We start from the raw sequence: 18,220 nt of genomic DNA on the forward strand, positions 1-18,220 counted from the left end.
TCCTCTTTCTCAGCTGCAAGAATCAGACATATATTCACTCTTGAATGACTGCTTTAATAATATCATGGTAATAAAGTCTTCTACTCAAATTGTAGACGATTCAGTGCTGAAACGTAATCTCTTAGTTTTAGATTTTATTCAACTTATTCAACAGTACTACTTCTGTTATTAATAACAAATACTCCTAGCTGCTATTAATAACAAAAATAATGATGTTTCACTTATACACAGTTGTTAGTTTATAAATTAAACCAATCTAGAAACTTATAAAATGTATAAAACTTAGGGATACATTTTTCAAACCTTGTTGAGATTGAATATATTGCACATTGCAATGTCATTCATATTTCCAAAGTACTACAATAATTCATATTGCAATATATATTTAATATATTACATATAAGTATTGGTTTACAACAGATTAATGAATAAACACACACCACCAAACATGTTAGATGATACAGATAAATAAGTCAGATGGTTTCCAAGTTGTGTGTGATGGAGTAGTCATATAGAGATTGTGGTAAACCATATCAAAGGTTTAGACTAGCCATTAATTCTACAGGAAATGAAAGCTTTATAAGAACTGCATGTTGTTGTAAGCAATGTTGTATTGTTTTTTGTTTGTTTTTTTTAAAAAAGGGTTTAAAGGTTTTTTTAAAGGATTATATTAGGCAGTTTTAAGGTTCCCATTAAAAACAAACAAACAATCAAAAAAAAAACAACAAAAAAAACCCTTGTTTCCATGGCATTCTAGACATACAGTACATTCATATATCCAAATCTCTGAAACAACATTAAATGTTTACAGTAGGGGAACCGGGTGGCCGTGGCTCAGGTGGTAGAGCGGGTCGTCCGCTAACCGTAGGGTTGGCGGTTCGATTCCCGTGACTCCACATACCGAAGTGTCCTTGGGCAAGATGCTGAACCAAAAATTGTTCCCAATGGCAAGTTAGTGCTTTGCATGGCAGCTCTGCTGCCATTGGTGTGTTTGAATGGGTGAATGAGAGAGTGTAAAGGGCTTTGGATAAAAGTGCTATATAAGTGTGCCATATACCATTTATTCAGTAAATATATTTCCAATTAGGAAATTATTCATATGAAATTTTCAGCAGACATCAGTATTAACTCAAGAAATCTGGAAATATAAGGAATTCACAACATTATAGTCTATAAATAAAGTTATGTGTAATAAAGTGGAATGACACGGGAAAACACACTAAGAAAAAGCAGCACCTCAATACTGCAGCCGATTAATTTCTTCATACAGGAAGCGTCTTGAAGCTGTCATTACACACAAAGGTATTAAATACAGGTATTAAATAAGTTCCAGTTAGCATGTTCAATACTTTTTTTTCCCCGTGTCATTCCACTTTATTACACATAACTTTATTTATGGACTGTAATGTTGTGAATTCTTTATATTTCCGGATTTCTTAAGTTCTTAATACTGCTTTCATGCGAATAACCTCATTGGAAATATGTTTACTGAAAACAATGTTGACACATCCAGTACTTATTTCCCCCACTGTAAGTATTTTGAAACACCGAAAACAGAGTAAAGTTATGAAAAGTACGATGAAGAAGAAAATATTCAAGATTCTACACTGTTTCTAGGCCGCTATTTTAAATTCAAGCAAGTTTGTCAAATTTTTAAGGTCAGATTTTCCTTGAGTCTCATCCCTTTCATTGACAAACGTGTTCAGATGACACTCAAATGTTTTGCACAAACTTGTGCGGTCAGTGCAGAGTGCACGCTGTCTTTAATGCAAAAACTGGAACTAAGAAATACTAAGAACTTCTGAAATTCGTTTAAAGACTCTTAGAAAAGAATACAAAATAGTAGCATTTTCACTAGTGGTCTCCAAATTTTGGACCCTTGGACCCCACTTTTACTGCACTCAAGTGTGATGTGAACTTATACTTATTGACTTATAATGTACTGACCCAAGGGTAAAGGATTTAGTTAAATTCAGTATTAATATGCAAAACGTTTGTTAGCAGGTCATAACATTTTTTAGTGTGGTATAATTTAAAAAGTGCACTTTAAAATACAGTTTGGTATTGATGACACACCGGACCACGACCTAATTATGTGTTACGTATCATGCATTACATCACATCACCGCTTGATTTTGACAGCAGCTCTGACATTAATTCTGGCTGTAACTCAACTTCTAATACGATATCGATTCTAAGCTTTTTTTTTTTTTTTGCTATTTTTGGAAGGAGTCTCTAGACTCAGGACTGGTCAATAGCAAAGCTGTTACTTTCTGACGTGAGAGATGTGCTCATGGCAAATTTCTCTCAGGGTTTCTTGGTAACATTATTAGCAGCAAGATGATAAGAAAGAAGGAAAAAAGAAGCTGGCGAAGAAACCACTGTTTGTAGTTACTAAGTGATAACAGGAACTAACACTCACACTCAGGAAGTTGTGTTATTGGAAAATCTAGATTTGCCCTGTCGAAATCCGTTCTTCGCATCTTCATAGAAATTGTAAGAGACTAGCTGCACAAATAAACCATACAATGAAATGACTTACAACCCCAAATCCAAAAAAAAGTTGGACCACTGTGTAAAATGTAAACATGTTTTTTGAGATGTGTTACGACCATCAAATTCAAAATGACCTTATTTTTTCCACTTAAAATGGTATATTTACTCAAATTAAACATTTGATATGTTTTCTATGTTCTACTGTGAATAGCATGAATTTGTGAGATTTGCAAATCATTGCATTCGGTTTTTATGGACATTTCTTTACATTTTACACAGCGTCCCAACTTTTTTGGAATTAGGGTCATATTTAAGTGTAGTGCCTTTAACGTAATTGCTTTTTTTCAAACCCAAGGTCGCTTATATATGGAATATACTTTACTATGTTATTAATATGTTCTCAAATAAATGTTTCTGCGTCATATTGCGTCAAATTGTAGGTAACTAATGTAACTAAGTCTCAACAAGCTTATTTATGTGCAGTGAGTCATCAGTGTCTGCTTTCGCATCTGCAAACAGAAAGTCTTTTAAAAAAAAATTGTTAATAAAAATGAAAACTGTGATCAGTACTGTTGTTGCACCATCATCACACTGCTGACTATCTTGCTACCAGATTTAATGTGTTTAAATCATATCTTTAACCATAAAAGCAGCAAAAATAATAGAATTAGCATTTTTGACACCATCAGGTCTCTTCCTCTGAGTGTTTGCAGTTAATGCTACCATGTTACCCCTTCCTAGAAATAGATTTATATTTAGACTTCCTAGCTAACACCACATATGTGATCACCAGAACAACAGTTTCCTGCTATGCAAAGTGATACTCTCTGTTCTAATTTTGCTTTCTATATCTTTCTGTATGTCTATTCTTTGGTGATTCATAATGGCATCTTTCATAGCTCATTATTTTAGACAACCGTGTGGTATAGTCTAACATCTGTCGTACTGTAGTAACCCTTGGTGTGCATGTGGCATTACAGCACCAGGAAAGAGATTTAAAGTGGTTGAGGGGGCGTGTCTACATCAGACACTAGAACTTCACAGCTCAGCTGAAGGTAAGGAATTTGTTCTTCATATTTGCTGCACATTTTGTTATTGACTCTTAGTTGATTTTTAAGTAATGTAACTAAATAGGATTTTTTTTTTTTGGTTGAAGTGTAGACATGGAACCCCTCTATTTTCACAGGCTCATTCTCACAGTTTCATGGCCAGGTGTGGGTTGTGTCTTCATTACTTCATGACAGATTAAGGAGATAGAAGGTCTGGCATTGAATTTGGATTTGGTAGCTGTTTATGGGAATTCTTATTATACGGTCCAAAGAGGTGTCGATGCAAGTGAAGGAGGCCATCATTAGGCTGAAAAAACAAAACAGACCTGTCAGAGTTGTTGAAGATAAACGCCTTCACAACATCTACCTATGTCAAGGACACTCTTGAGGAGATAGGCATCTCTTCATCTTCATCAAAGTCTACAATCAAGAGACACCTTAATGAATGGAAATACAGTCGGTTTACCTCAAGATGTAAACCTCTGGTATTCACTTAAGAACAGAAAGACCAGATTAGACTTTGCTAAAAAAAATCCTGACCAGTTCTAATGTAAGATTCACTAGTATTAGAATGATGGGAAGAGAAGAGTATGGAGAAGGAAAGGAAGGGCTCATGTTCGAAAGTGTTATGTGTTATGACATGGGCAAGTATGGCTATCAATGTAACTGGGTCACTGGTGCTTATTGATGATGTGACAGCTGATTGAAGTAGCAGGATGAATTCTGAAGTGTATAGAGCTATACTTTCCGCTCAAACTCAGTCAAATGCTGCAAAACTGATAGGACAGCGCTTCACAGTACACACGGATAATGACCCAAAACATGCAAAAACAACCTAAGAGCTTCTTAAGGCAAAGAAATGAAATGCTCTTAAATGTCCAGTGACCTCAACCCAACTGAGCATGCTTTTCACTTACTGAAGACCAAACTGAAGGCAGAACAACCCACAAACAAGCAGCAACCGAAGACGACTGCAGTAAAGGCCTGGCAAAGTATCTCAATGGTGGAAACTCAGCATTTGTTGATGTCCATGGGTTCCAGACTTCAATCAAAGGATTTGCATCCAAGTATTAAAAATACTACTAATCTTTATGATTATTTTAGTTTGTCCAATTACTTTTGAGCCTGTGAAAATGGAGGGAATCTGCAAGAAATTACAGTAATTCCTAAACAGTTAATGCAATATTTCTGTTAAACCGCTTGTAAGTGTACACTTCAATCACATCTTGATTGCTTCATTTAAAATCCATTGTGGTGGTGTACAGAGGCAAAGTAACTAAAATTGTGTCACTGTCCAAATATTTATGGACCTGACTATATATATATATATATATATATATATATATATATATATATATATATATATATATATATATATATATACAGTGAGGGAAAAAAGTATTTGATCCCCTGCTGATTTTGTACGTTTGCCCACTGACAAAGAAATGATCAGGCTATAATTTTAATGGTAGATTTATTTGAACAGTGAGAGACAGAATAACAACAAAATAATCCAGAAAAACACATGTCAAAAATGTTATAAATTGATTTGCATTTTAATGAGGGAAATATGTATTAATATATACTTATAATAATATAATAATACTTATATATATATATATACATATGTGTGTGTGTGTGTGTGTGTCTGTTACTCTGGAAAACATTTATTCATTATTACTCTGGAAAACTTTAAAAGTGTGGCACCTTTACCGCAAACAAGCCTCTTTTTTCAGAAACCTATTTTATGATTCTTTTTCAACTTGACTGCCTTTGTTAGTCGGCTTTTATTCTTTAATCTCAGTCTTATTTGTTACAGTGTTGGCTGGCAATAACGGCTGTTGAATTACAAAATTTCTCATCGGTTGTGCATCTTTTGTCTCAGTACTCAATAACAGTATACATGGTGTAGACTGAAAAGAATTCAGTTTTCCTATTATGATTTTGTTTTTCTTCTACAGATTATCTAAAATAGTCACCATGTTGTGGACAAGAGAGCTTAGCTATTCTGTCCTGGTTGTCGACAGCATCACCCTGATCACTGGTCTTCCTGCCAACCTGCTGGCTCTCTACACGTTTATCCGAAAGGTGAAACAGCGTGCTACGCCTCTAGACGTGCTCTTGCTCAGCCTTACCACATCTGACCTTCTCTTCCTCTTGTTCCTCCCGTTGCGTATAAAAGAGGCGGCCAACATGAAATGGACTCTGAGCCCCTTCCTTTGTCCACTCTCGGGATTCATCTACTTCAGCACCATCCACAACAGCACCTTGCTTTTAACGGCTATCAGTGTGGAGCGCTATCTAGGAGTAGCCTTCCCCATCAAATACAAACTGAAGCGAAATCCTCGATATGCCGTGATCGCCAGTGTCATGTTCTGGGTGCTTTCCATGGGCCATTGCAGTATAGTATACATTGTGGAGTACCATAAACACAGCAATAACACCCTCAAAGATCTGTCCAACAGGTCCTCCTGCTACAAAGAGTTTACCAAGGAACAGCTGGATCTGCTCTTACCTGTCCGTTTTGAGCTGTTCATTGTCCTGTTCTGCATTCCTTTTCTAATCTGTTGCTTCTGCTACATCAACTTCATCATTATCCTCTCTCGCTTACCTAACTTCAACCCTCAGAAACGCTCCAGGGCCATTGGGCTTGCTCTAGTCACCCTCCTGGTTTTCATCATCTGCTTTATACCGTTCAATGTGTCCCATGTGGTGGGTTTTGTTGGATGGTACAGTCCACCCTGGAGAGTCTACACAGTATTACCCAGCACCTTCAATGCCTGCTTGGATCCCTTTATCTTTTATTTCTCTTCATCAGCAGTTCGGGAGACCTTCCACGACATAATTCAACGGTTCCTCAATTGGCTAAACCGTTCCTTTGGTCAGAAATGCAACTGTCTGCAATTAGGCCGCTCTACTGCTTATGAGGAGAGAACACAGAGTTCCAATGATACGATATAGAGTCGTACAATTGTTGATGAGCAGTATAATTTAACCCCGATTACACAGTCAGATGTGTGTCTAGGGGCGGTTTCACATTTTAAACCCCCAGAAAGATTTCCAATAGCTATTGGTGGATGGTTCAAACGACACACGTGAATGATATACCATTGTTTTTCAAAGTAATTGCACACGATAATGACGTTCATAACAGGTAATCATTACATTCCTATATACGGTGTATAACCACCCAAAATGTCAAACGAATCAGACCTTTCGTTTGTTAATCACATGTTTCCTACCAGCTGAGGAACTGGATTAACCAATCAGGATCATGCCTTTTCTGTTTAAGAGAAAGCCAGTTAGTAGGTTGCATGGCGGCTTAGTGGTTAGCACGTTTGTCTCGCACACCTAGAGTTAGGGGTTTGGAGTTTGCATGTTCAGAATTTGTGGTAGTGTGCTTCAGGGGTTTTCTCCTGGTACTCCAGTTTCCTCCCCCATTCCAAAGACATGCACTGTAGGCTGAATGGCATTTCCAAATTGTCCATGGTGTGTGAGTGTGTTAGCACCCCATCCAAAGTTACCCACGCCTTGTGCCCCGAGTTCCCTAAGATAGTCTTCATGTTGGTTGGATGGATGAATGGATAGTCAGTTTATTACCCTAGCTAAGCTGAGAGCCAATCAAATGCTGGAGGTGCAATGCAGGAGGAAAAAAAAGAAGGTTTGATTTTTTTTAGGTAAATTACAAATTTCCCCTTATTACTAGCATGTTATTTTGATCATTTCCTGTGGAACTGTCATAAAGGTAATTTAATTCCTATCCATACTGATATTATTAGTATGAAATGATTGATTGACTGTACATTCTGGCTTAAATAATTACACGACAATTAAGAACACCACCACTGCTTCTACTATTATCTGGCATCCACCCAAATGCATAGCATATTTCTTCACCCCACCTTGAAATGAATTCCTGGCTACACCACTGAGACAGTTTGCCCTCTATGGTACCCTCTACTCACCTGCTCAGAACTGTGTTCTCCTTTACAATCAGTATTAGTTGAGCAGTAATGCAGAACTTTTTAGCTTTTTGATGTTTTGCTTCTACAAAAACTGTTATTTTGAATTACTTGCTATAGTTTATATTGTTAGTATGCTTGTTTTTGCTAACTTTTGAAAAAAAAGTGCTTCAATGTTTTTGCATTTCTAAAGACTTTTCTGAATGTTTTATTTTTTTTTAATGATTTATGTGTCTAATTGAGTATATGATTATTATTCCTGAGGGATCAGTGTCCATGATGAGTTTAGAATTACCATCTGTCATTAATCTTGCAATGTGACTCAACTGTCTAGACACTTTCACTGTGTATAAAATTGAGCATGTTCTTGAAAAAGTTATCAGGACCTACTTTTCAAAGGTTAATCCTGACAGCTGTGTCAAGGAGAGAATATTGTCAAACCATGAGATAGTCTTATCTTTAAAAACAAATAAAGGATAAAATGATCTACTTTTATAGTTACATGTGACACACAGAGAAAGGCACTCAAAGTGTGAGAAAGTACAGTGTCAGAGGTAATGGCTTAACATTTTGGAACCACAGGACGGTGAGGAGAAAGAAATACACACATGGCCCATTACCACAGTGTGAACTAAAATGGCAGCTCTATTTTTTGTGCTATTTCCACTTACCATTCGAAGGCGCTTTTTTCTAGCCACTTCCAATTTGCATCATAGTTCTTTGAGATGTTATTTGAATAAATACGTCAAGCCATTTTCTGACTGATTTATTTTTAATTGAAGAATCCTTTTATATCATTTAAAAAATCTGTATATAATTGGCAAGTATGAATAAAACGGTTACCTGGTTTGAAAGCAGGACCAGACAGGGCACCATCCAAAGTCTGTATTATTTCCATAATCATGATATTAGCATACAGGCTGTACTCCAAGAATCCTTATGTAGTCTGGGTGAGCCAGCCAGGAGTGGCCAGTTAAATCAACCTGCAGTAAAAGACAGCACAACAAGACAAAAGTCTCACTCTGGGTCAGCAGACTCAGACAGTGCAATGTGCATAACCTGGATTATTGCCATAATCATGATGTTAGCATACGGTTTATACACAAAGAATACTCATATTTTGTGAGCCAGCCCTGACAGGGCAGCATGTACAGTATAATCAGGATTACTTCCGTAATCACAGAATCATTGTATTGGTGGTGAGCCCACCAAGAGTGGACATCTAAATCAAATCACAGTATCTGCATTATTAAACTGATATATGGTTTTTAATATAACACATACTTTATTTTTGAATGGTTCTGTAATAAATGATGTTCCCTGCTCTTTTTAAAATACATTTTTTTTAACATAGAAATTCAAAGAAAGAATATAATTCTTCTCTCATAAAAAAGGTTTATTATTTGGAAATTTGTCAAATTTCATACTACTCAGTAGTTGGTATCATGTTTATGAGACAGCCTAGAGAGTAATCACTACAACACTACCACTTAACTGAGAGAATGTGCCAGAAATTTTTTTTCCATTTAGCAGTCATTTAAAATGGCGGATGTTTTTTATTGTAAAATCATCTCGGTTACGAAATTACATCTGCTGTAAGGAGAAATTGGTTTAAAGTAAATTACTCCCTTGATGCCTGGAATTCAATGCTGCTATTGTGTCTGTGAAAGTAAAACCAGATGAAGAAGCTTGGAAGATGTCCAGCAGAGGGAGCCAATAAAGTGTAGAATAGTATCAGAGCCTCGTTGTACAGTGTTATCATCATGAACATAACCAGGTCTGTTTCTGAAATTTTGGGTGTCCTAAGTGACAACATACTTGGTCCCAATCTTTCCCAGCCTGCACCATTGTAACAACCATGGGCTTCCTTATTGCTATCACAGCACTGCTGAATTCTTAAATCTAGTTGGTCAGAAGGTCTTGATTCATTTTTGATAACAGCAGCTATGGCTGTTATCTAAGCTTAATAGTCAATTCATATAAAAGAAAAACACAATCATTGATATGGTGAAGTTTGCTGAAAGGAGATGTATATTTAACATTAAAGGAAGGAGTCTCCAGTGCCAACTCTGTAAATCAGTAAGTTTTCCAATACAGGACTCTTTCAGGACAGAGGACTCGATGGTTTCTTGCTAACATAAAATGAATTTTTCCTCTTATTCACTTCAAATGAGAGGAAGAAGAGGGGCTGGTGAGAGAACGACGGATTATTGATGTCAACAAGAACTAAACTTGGACATCTTGTGGATGTTCTACACCATTAAATGTAACAATAAACGGTTAAAAAGCACAACATGCTGTTTACTAATAAACAAAAAACTACAGTAGTTGGAAAAGCACTGTAGTATAAAAGAAGTAAAATAATGAAGATTTATTATTTTCTTATAACGGCACACCATGTCATGTTTTCTTCCTTATTTATTAGCATGAAAGAATAAATAAGTATTAAGAAAAAACAAATCATTCTTACAGTACCCCCTGGTGGCTCAGGGGCCCTAAGCGACTGCTTAGAGCTGGCTTTGATAATCTCCTTATTATTGTGTTATTTCGCCACTTATTCCTCACGGCTGTTAAAACAGCAAAGTGATTTGCGGTTTCAGAGACAAAACCAAAAGCAAATATATAAATTTGTATTGTATACATGCAACACACACACACACACACACACACACACACACACACACACACACATACACACACATACACCATTAAAGGTTGATGGCATGAACACACCCATGTGTAAAGGTCTGGCCGACTCTCAATCACCAGGAAAATCATCAGAAGTTGCCTCTGGATCTGCACTGATAAGCAGCCCTTTGATTGCTCAAACTCCTCATGGACACGCCGGACTTCAGAATAATTACTAGTTAAAAAGCAGGACGGTGTGATTATCACATCAAATCATCTATCAGAGCAAGACGAGTGAGTGTATCAGGCGAAATGTCAGGGGAGGAGTCGCAATTTGCCCCTGGGTTTGATTACTGCATGCAAAGCTGTAATATGGAATTTCCCTTCACCTTTAACTAATGTGTGTGTGTGTGTGTGTGTGTGTGTGTGTGTGTGTGTTTTTGTAGACCTTTCTAGGTGTCATGTGACCTTTCAATTTTGGAATTTTGAATATTAGCACCATCAAACAAGGTATCTGTTTCAGGGATTTTCCCCCTCGCGTTGCATGCATTATGTCCTTATGTCTTTGTTTACATTACCATGCGTGTTTTGTTTTGGTTCATGTCCTGTCTCCTCCCTTGTCTTGTCATTGGTTGTCTCCCTAATGTGTAGTATACTCTGTGTACACTCCTGATCGCTTGCCCCACACCTGTGTTTGACCTTGACTCTGCCATTCGTGTTTTGGATATATCTGCCTGCCTCTTAATAAAGTAGGCTTATAAACGTCTGTACTGCGACTGCATCCGTCTCGACCTCCATGTTGTGAATGCTCAAGTTCAATTATTTATGAATATTTTTGTAAGAATGCTTCTTGAAGTGTTATTTGGCACCCGATTTGAAGTAGTCATATAAAACTATGATTCAAAATAAGTCATACAGAAGGAGAATTTTTACAGATGTTTCAGATGTTTGCACCGTCCCAAAGAATGAAAGCATAACTCACTGTAGAGATTGATCCTGAATGATATATTTAGATAAAGAAAAATGCAGGAAAGCGCTTTTTTTTGTTAATTTTTATTTTTACTGATGTTGCTAATTAGCAGGTTAGTGGGATGTAGTTTTAGCAATGTTAAAAAAGTGGAAAGATCCCAAAACAAACAAAGAACACAAACTAATTCTCTTAGAAAAACAATTAATTATTAACTAACATCTTATTCTTATGACTCATGGAGGCCCAACAGTTTTTCCATTAATTTCTCGCCCATCTGTTTATACAGATGATTATACAGTGGCTGTAAAAAGCCTTCACAGCCCTGTTAAAATGACAGGTTTTTGTGATGCAAAGATAAATAGCGTCAGATCTTTTTCCACCCCTAAAGTTTACAAATGTTTCAAGGAAATAAAAAGAAAAAAATAATAACCTGGTTGCATAAGTGTGCACACCCTTTTATAACAGGGCATGTGACTGTGCTCAGAATGAACCAATCAGCATTAACCTCATGTTTAAAAGTAATTATCATACAGCTGTCATCAATGCAGTGATTCTGATTAACTCCAAATAAAGACCCGCTGTTTCTGTAGGATATTCGTGACATATTCTCGGTTCCGTTCTACTGCTGAAGCCATGGTCTGCAATGAACATAGAAAGCATGTTCAAGATCTCACTGTCTGGTGCAAAAAAACAAAACAAAACAAGACAGCTTATCGCCCAAAGAATGCCATAACCATGGTGAAGCATGGTAGTGGCAGCATCATGCTATGGCGCTGCTTCTCTTCAGCTGGGAATCATAGATAACTCCAAATGTAACACAAATGTATTTTGGCATAAAATGTGCAGGTTTCTAGGAAATTTTCGCCTTCTACAATTGCAATTACACAAAGCACAAATTCGAGTCAACAAAGGAACGTCTTCGAGAGAAGAGGAGAACAACGTTTCGGAATGGTCCAATCAGAGCTCAGATCTAAACCGTTCCAAAAACCCGTGGAATGACTTGAAGAGGGTCATGCACAGGAGAGCCCTTCACAATCTGAGCATTTATGGAAGAGTGGTATAGAATGACTAAATCAGGATGTGGTAAGCTGGTAGACTCTTACCCAAAAAGTGCTGTATTACAAGCAAAATGCTCTTGTGCAACCAGGTTCTCATTTATGTCAACAGGTTCATCATGGCAGACAAGCTTTGTATTCTGGAAGTGATGACGTCTCATGGTTTTCAGTAGAAAAATATCGTTGACCATATTTAAGCAACTTGACCAAACGTCTGCATCAGGACTGCCATAATAATAGTCCTCAGTATACATCACTAATAGAGCACAAGTAAAAAGGCATTCTGGAAAGGAATGTAAAAAAGAAGTGTTTCGTCTTTCCCGTGTGTGTCAACTTTTTGACCAATTTGGACATGTCTGGGTCATATGTAATTAAGGTCAACATAATTATAGGTGTTTGGACATGTCTGGCCATGTGTGGCATGTCCGGACATGACGCGACGTTACTGTTACTACACTGAAGTCGATTCATTTGCTAATATAAGCTCATTCCAAAATGTTTAATTCATCTTATACAACCGCATTACAACGATTACAATTTGTTATAAATTTCCGACAACACTTCATACTTTTGAATCCATTAATAGTTACACTGAATGTTGTGAAACAAGTTAATTCCTGTTAACATTCCCTCAAAACCCTCTCTTTATTTTCTGTATTTTTACATAAGAAAAAAAATATATAATTTTGAACCCCGTAGTCCTGAAGACTTTCCTGTTACAGAAAACTGACTGTTACAAATAGTTGACACTGAAGACTCCTTCCAGTAGCGCTTAATCAATATGTTCCTACAGAAAACGTTACCGTATGAACCAGTTTATACTTGTTTGTAAAATAACAACACAGTTTTTAAACCTTATTTCATGGGGTGCGTCCAATAGACAGTGCATATAAGTCAGTGAAGGAGCTGTTATTATAAAAATGATCAATTTTTAGACTCAACTCATGAGTTGAATTACAGCCAGTACTCTTGTCATAGAAACAGTTAGTCAACACCTTCTGACCAATCAGAGTCGAGAATTCAGCAGTGCTGTGGTATATAAGAAAATGTATGCTTTTGTGCCACATCCTATGCACCACTTGTGTTAGTTTGATGTTTTCTTGAACCAGAATTCATTTTCTGTAGTAAAATTGAGTTGGTTGTGTGTCTTCTTTACACTCTTGTTCCTTAATTATTTATTTTTTTGTTATTGTTTAAGTGCTGGGCGCACGGTGGTTTAGTGGTTAGCACGTTTGCCTCACACCTCCAGGGTTGGGGGTTCGATACCCACCGTGGCCCTGTGTGTGTGGAGTTTGCATGTTCTCCCCGTGCTGTGGGGGTTTCCTCCGGGTACTCCGGTTTCTTCCCCCAGTCCAAAGACATGCATGGTAGGCTGACTGGTATGTCCAAAGTGTCCGTAGTGTGTGTGTGTGTGTGTGAGTGTGTATGTGATTGTGTGCCCTGCGATGGATTGGCACCCTGTCCAGGGTGTACCCCGCCTTGTGCCCGATGCTCCCTGGGATAGGCGCCAGGTTTCCCTGCGACCCTGAAAAGGATAAGCGGTATAGAGGATGGATGGATGGATGTTTAAGTGCTACTTAGGGTAATTTTGTAATAGCGCCATACCTGCTCTGTTGCTAATCTGCTACATCTGAGTTATCGTCTATTCTGTACAAAACCATATATGTGTGTGGAGAATGCTGAGGAAAAACGGATTAAAACAACGTATTTTGTAAATGAACGCAAGCAGTTAGGTAAAAGGTGAAGCAAGCATTTCTTCTTTCCTGTGTGTGTTGTTCTTTCTATTGCAGCATCACTACATAAAGTGCATGCAGCATGACAAAATCTCAGCCTGTTCCGTGGCTAGATAAAAATCTCACCACGCAGACAAACAAAGGTAAGAGTTATTACGGTATGTAGTTATTTTTTTTTTTATACTATGAAGTGTCATCTTGGGTTTGAAAAATTTAGTGAAAATGAAATAATATCAGTTGCAACATCCTTCCAAGGACGTCCGCACCTAATTAACATCTTATTTAGTTATTCTCTATGAATGTCATGAAAAGGTTTCTGAAAATGTAGCACCGTCCTGGTTATGGATTCCTATAGTAATAACTGTATTCGTTGTAGCTAAATAATATGGAAGTAATTGTGACAGCAATAATTTGGTAAAAAAAAAATGGTAAAACACAAGCAACAGTAGACTGTAGGTCTATAAATAAAAACAATAGTTGCAATAACAGGATAAATACTTTGCATAAATTCATAAATACCTATAGATAGATTGGCTAAAGAAGACTACAGCTGTTATGAGGAAAGAATATTAATAATCTCATAGCATACATTTCCTTTCTACTTACAGATCAAATATTGTATAAGGACACATGCCTTTTGTTTGTTTGCATGGCATGATCACCATTTAAATCGAGATGCAATGAATTTGTCAGTAAGTCCGAGGCTCATATTCGAGTCGGATAAGTAATCCAAGTGTAATCCGCTTTAAATGAGCTCTGAGTTAAATTCAAAAGCCTCGACAGTCTACTGATCACTGTTTTTCTTTAAATAAAAAAAACCTCTGTAATATGTGATTTCAAGCATTTATTTAGAAAATGCTTTTAAATAAATGTTTCCCATTACACCGTGTGATTTCTAGATTTACTTCCTCAATTGAGGTCACAGGAAAAATGGACAACTCTAAACGGACAACGTTAAAATGCATGCTTTTACATATCACACCTTGTTGATATGGAGAGTGAAGATCCTCCTACTGCCTGAAAGTGCTCAGAGCATTCCAAACATTTGCTAACGTCTATGGTTTAGCTGTAACGTTGACAGTTTATAACTCCTTGCTACGGCGACATGGGAGACACCTGAAAACTACAGCTTTTTGGCTTTTTTCAGCTAGAGCAGCACCGAAGGGGAAAGGACGTAGGACATGAAAGCCTCATTTGCTTTTGGTAGTGCTTGGCTTCACTTTGTGGTGACTTTATCTAGGTGAAATTGACCTGTAAATTCAGCTTTGATCTTGTGAGTCAGTGGAAAACAAGAAAGCAGGACTGTGGTCTGTTTGAAATAAATAAATAAATAAATAAATAAATAAATAAATAAATAAATAGGAACTGCTGATTACTGTTAAACTTAACAGTACTTAACAGATGTTTGCGTCACTGTTTTCTTACTATTGGTGCACATGTAGAAAATAATAATAATAAAAAAAACTGCTGTTCCATGCACAAGGTTTTTCTGGTACAATTTAGTTCTTTTCTCTCTCTGCCTGCTAGGATCTTTTGTTAGCAATGGTGGCAACTCTGCAGATGGTTAGCAGAAGCACTTTTGACGGCGCACAAATTAGGCTTGGATAATATTTCTTGTCATTATTTGTCAATAGTAGTGCGTTACAAAATAAGTAGCAACAAGGATTGCACTTGCATGAACAATAAATGAATGTCCATCTGTTGTGCATGTTCTGAAACTCATTCTGTCAAATTTTCTTACATTGTTTATGTTTCTAGAGAGGAAAAAAAAATCAACTACAATATGTACTGGACAAAAACACTCAGTGATTTGGTCCTGACTGTGGACAGCATTACTCAGATCATTGGTCTCCCTGCCAACCTGCTGGCTCTCTACACCTTCATTCAGAAGATAAAACAGCAAGCTAAGCCCCTTGACATACTCTTGCTCAACCTCAACATCTCGGACTTGCTCGTTCACATCTTCCTCCCACTCCGCATGAAAGAGGCGGCTGACATGAAATGGACCCTGAGCTACTTCCTGTGCCCTCTGATGGGATATGTCATATACACTACCATCTATAACAGCACCTTGCTTTTAACAGCTAACAGTGTGGAGCGCTATCTGGGAGTGGCCTTTCCCATTAAATACAAACAATATCATAATTCCCGCAATGCCGTGATTGCTGCCGTCTTATTCTGGGTGGTTACCATGGCCCATTGCAGCTTTGTCTACATTGTGAAGCAGTACGAATCGGAATACATATCTAATGGCACGCAACATGTGCCAGTGACTAGGGACTCTTGCTACATGATGTTTAATGATAAGCAGTTGGAGATCATTTTGCCTTTCCGGCTAGAGCTGTTCATCGTTCTTTTCTGCATCCCTTTTATCATCTGCAGCTTTTGCTACATCAAGTTAATTCTCATCCTTTCCCGCTTACATAACGTTAACTATAAGAGGCGCCGCAGGGCCATTGGGCTTGCTCTAGTCACCTTCCTGGTCTTCACAATTTGCTTCATGCCTTTCAATGTGTCCCATCTGGTGGGTTTTATTGGATGGCACAGTCCGAGTTGGAGCGTGTACACTTTGCTTCCCATCACCTTCAACGCCTGTGTGGATCCACTAATCTTTTATTTCTCCTCTTCCATGCTCCGACAGACATTTACCAAGTTCGTAGCTGGACTCATCAAGAGGCTTGAAGTGTTCTGCTTCTGGAGATTGTTCAAAAGCTCTACAGTTAAGGAGAGATTACAGAATTCTCAATGAACAGCATTTCACAGTCTAGAATTGCAGACAGGTTGTAGACAGGATCGATGATGTGACTCTATTCATCAGCATGTTTACGAGAAACCTCACAGCTGTAGATGTCCTGCCTGGAGAGCATAAATTCTGAGCCTGCGGTGTGTGTTTGGACCCCTTTACCTTGAGTGTTCACTGAGATCAATGCAAACTTTCTTTAAAAGCACTATTAGAGTTTAAACTTCCAACTTTCCCCATGTTCAAGCAATGTTCAAAGATGGATATCAAGGCAAATATGGTATAATATGGACCGTGACATTTGTGTGCATGGCTGTGCACAATCACTGGCTGGGTTTCTAAGCCTTTCCCTTTTAAATGAGCTTGGGTAGCGCTTCTCTTTGGTTCAAGATGGAAACACAATGGAAATTCACAGAATGCCATGAAAAGCCAGCGCATGAAGAATAATATGAGATTTTGCTGTGCAATACTGTAGAAGACTTTACAATTTTGACTTGATATAATACCCTTTACCGCTTTTGTATTTTGCATGCTTATAGCCGTATACATACTTAAATTTAAGTTGTTCATTGTACAAAACATATTATGATTCTTCAGTATTAAAATGCTGATATCACAAAAATAGAGGGCTTTACCACTGCTACAGCTTATATTGGATGTACTTACTGTATTACAGTCATTTCTGTACCTCAGTTTATTACTGGAGATGTGGTACATGCAAACTGATGTGTTTAATAGAATAAAAGTAGCTTTCTTTTACCCTAAGTAAAACTGTTAACGAAACAACAACAACAAATCATTTCAATTTCAATCTAATGATGGCAGAAATGCATTATGTATATTTCCCTGTTTTTTTTTTTTTCACTTTGCATTCCTTCTCTATTTGTCTAAATGTAATTATGTCTATGTAATTAAACATTAACAAACACTTCGTTAGAATTATTTTCATTTGTTATATAAAAATGATTGTTTAACTTGTTTAGCCGTTGCTTGCTCAATTTGGATAACAGATTTGTCTGGCACAAAAATCATGTCTATATATATATAAATTAACATTGATATCAGGAGTGGAAAGTGAGGTGAAGCACATAAATGAAATGTTTTTCTTATATATGACATAAGTCTTATGGGCGTATAATTCTCCCCCACATGACGGTAAACTAAATAAACGTAACATGTTTAGAAAATCAAGGGAAACTAAACAGTTATTAAAAATGCTATATTTCATGTTTCTTTGGTATGTGGTCTGAATTGGTCTGTTTAGATATATACAAAATATTACATACAAATGGATGATGGTAAAAGGAATGGTAAGAGAATTTAAGCAAACAAAATGCAATACAAATGTAAAATATGACATATTAGAAATAAAATGAAACGATGTATTATATATTGTTTGCCTCACACCTCCGGGGTTTGATTCCCGCCTCTGTCCTGTGTGCATGTTCTCTCCTCGTGCTTTGGGGTGTCCTCTGGGAACTCTGGTTTCCTCCTCCAGTCCAAAGACATGCATTGTAGGCTGATTGGCATTTGCAAATTGTCCATAGTGTGTGAATGGGTGTGTGAGTGTGCGAGTGTGCCCTGCGA

The 18,220-nt window shown here is 37.3% G+C and overlaps 2 protein-coding genes across 2 annotated transcripts; both read left to right on the top strand.

The window, feature by feature from the left end:
* The first annotated feature begins 2,789 nt into the window (after nt 1-2,789).
* LOC128599739 (free fatty acid receptor 2-like) lies at nt 2,790-8,250 on the top strand. Its single transcript, XM_053611663.1, has 2 exons — nt 2,790-3,551; nt 5,507-8,250. Exon 2 carries the CDS (start codon nt 5,526-5,528, stop codon nt 6,504-6,506), a length of 981 nt encoding a protein of 326 aa, XP_053467638.1. The 5' UTR covers nt 2,790-3,551; nt 5,507-5,525; the 3' UTR covers nt 6,507-8,250.
* A 7,426-nt stretch (nt 8,251-15,676) lies between these two features.
* On the top strand, nt 15,677-17,509 carry LOC128599740 (free fatty acid receptor 3-like). The gene has a single exon (XM_053611664.1). The coding sequence runs from the start codon at nt 15,677-15,679 to the stop codon at nt 16,640-16,642; it is 966 nt and encodes a 321-aa protein (XP_053467639.1). The 3' UTR covers nt 16,643-17,509.
* Nucleotides 17,510-18,220: the final 711 nt, after the last annotated feature.

Source organism: Ictalurus furcatus, chromosome 23 (assembly GCF_023375685.1).
Source record: "Ictalurus furcatus strain D&B chromosome 23, Billie_1.0, whole genome shotgun sequence".
NCBI classification, from domain to species: Eukaryota; Metazoa; Chordata; class Actinopteri; order Siluriformes; family Ictaluridae; genus Ictalurus; species Ictalurus furcatus.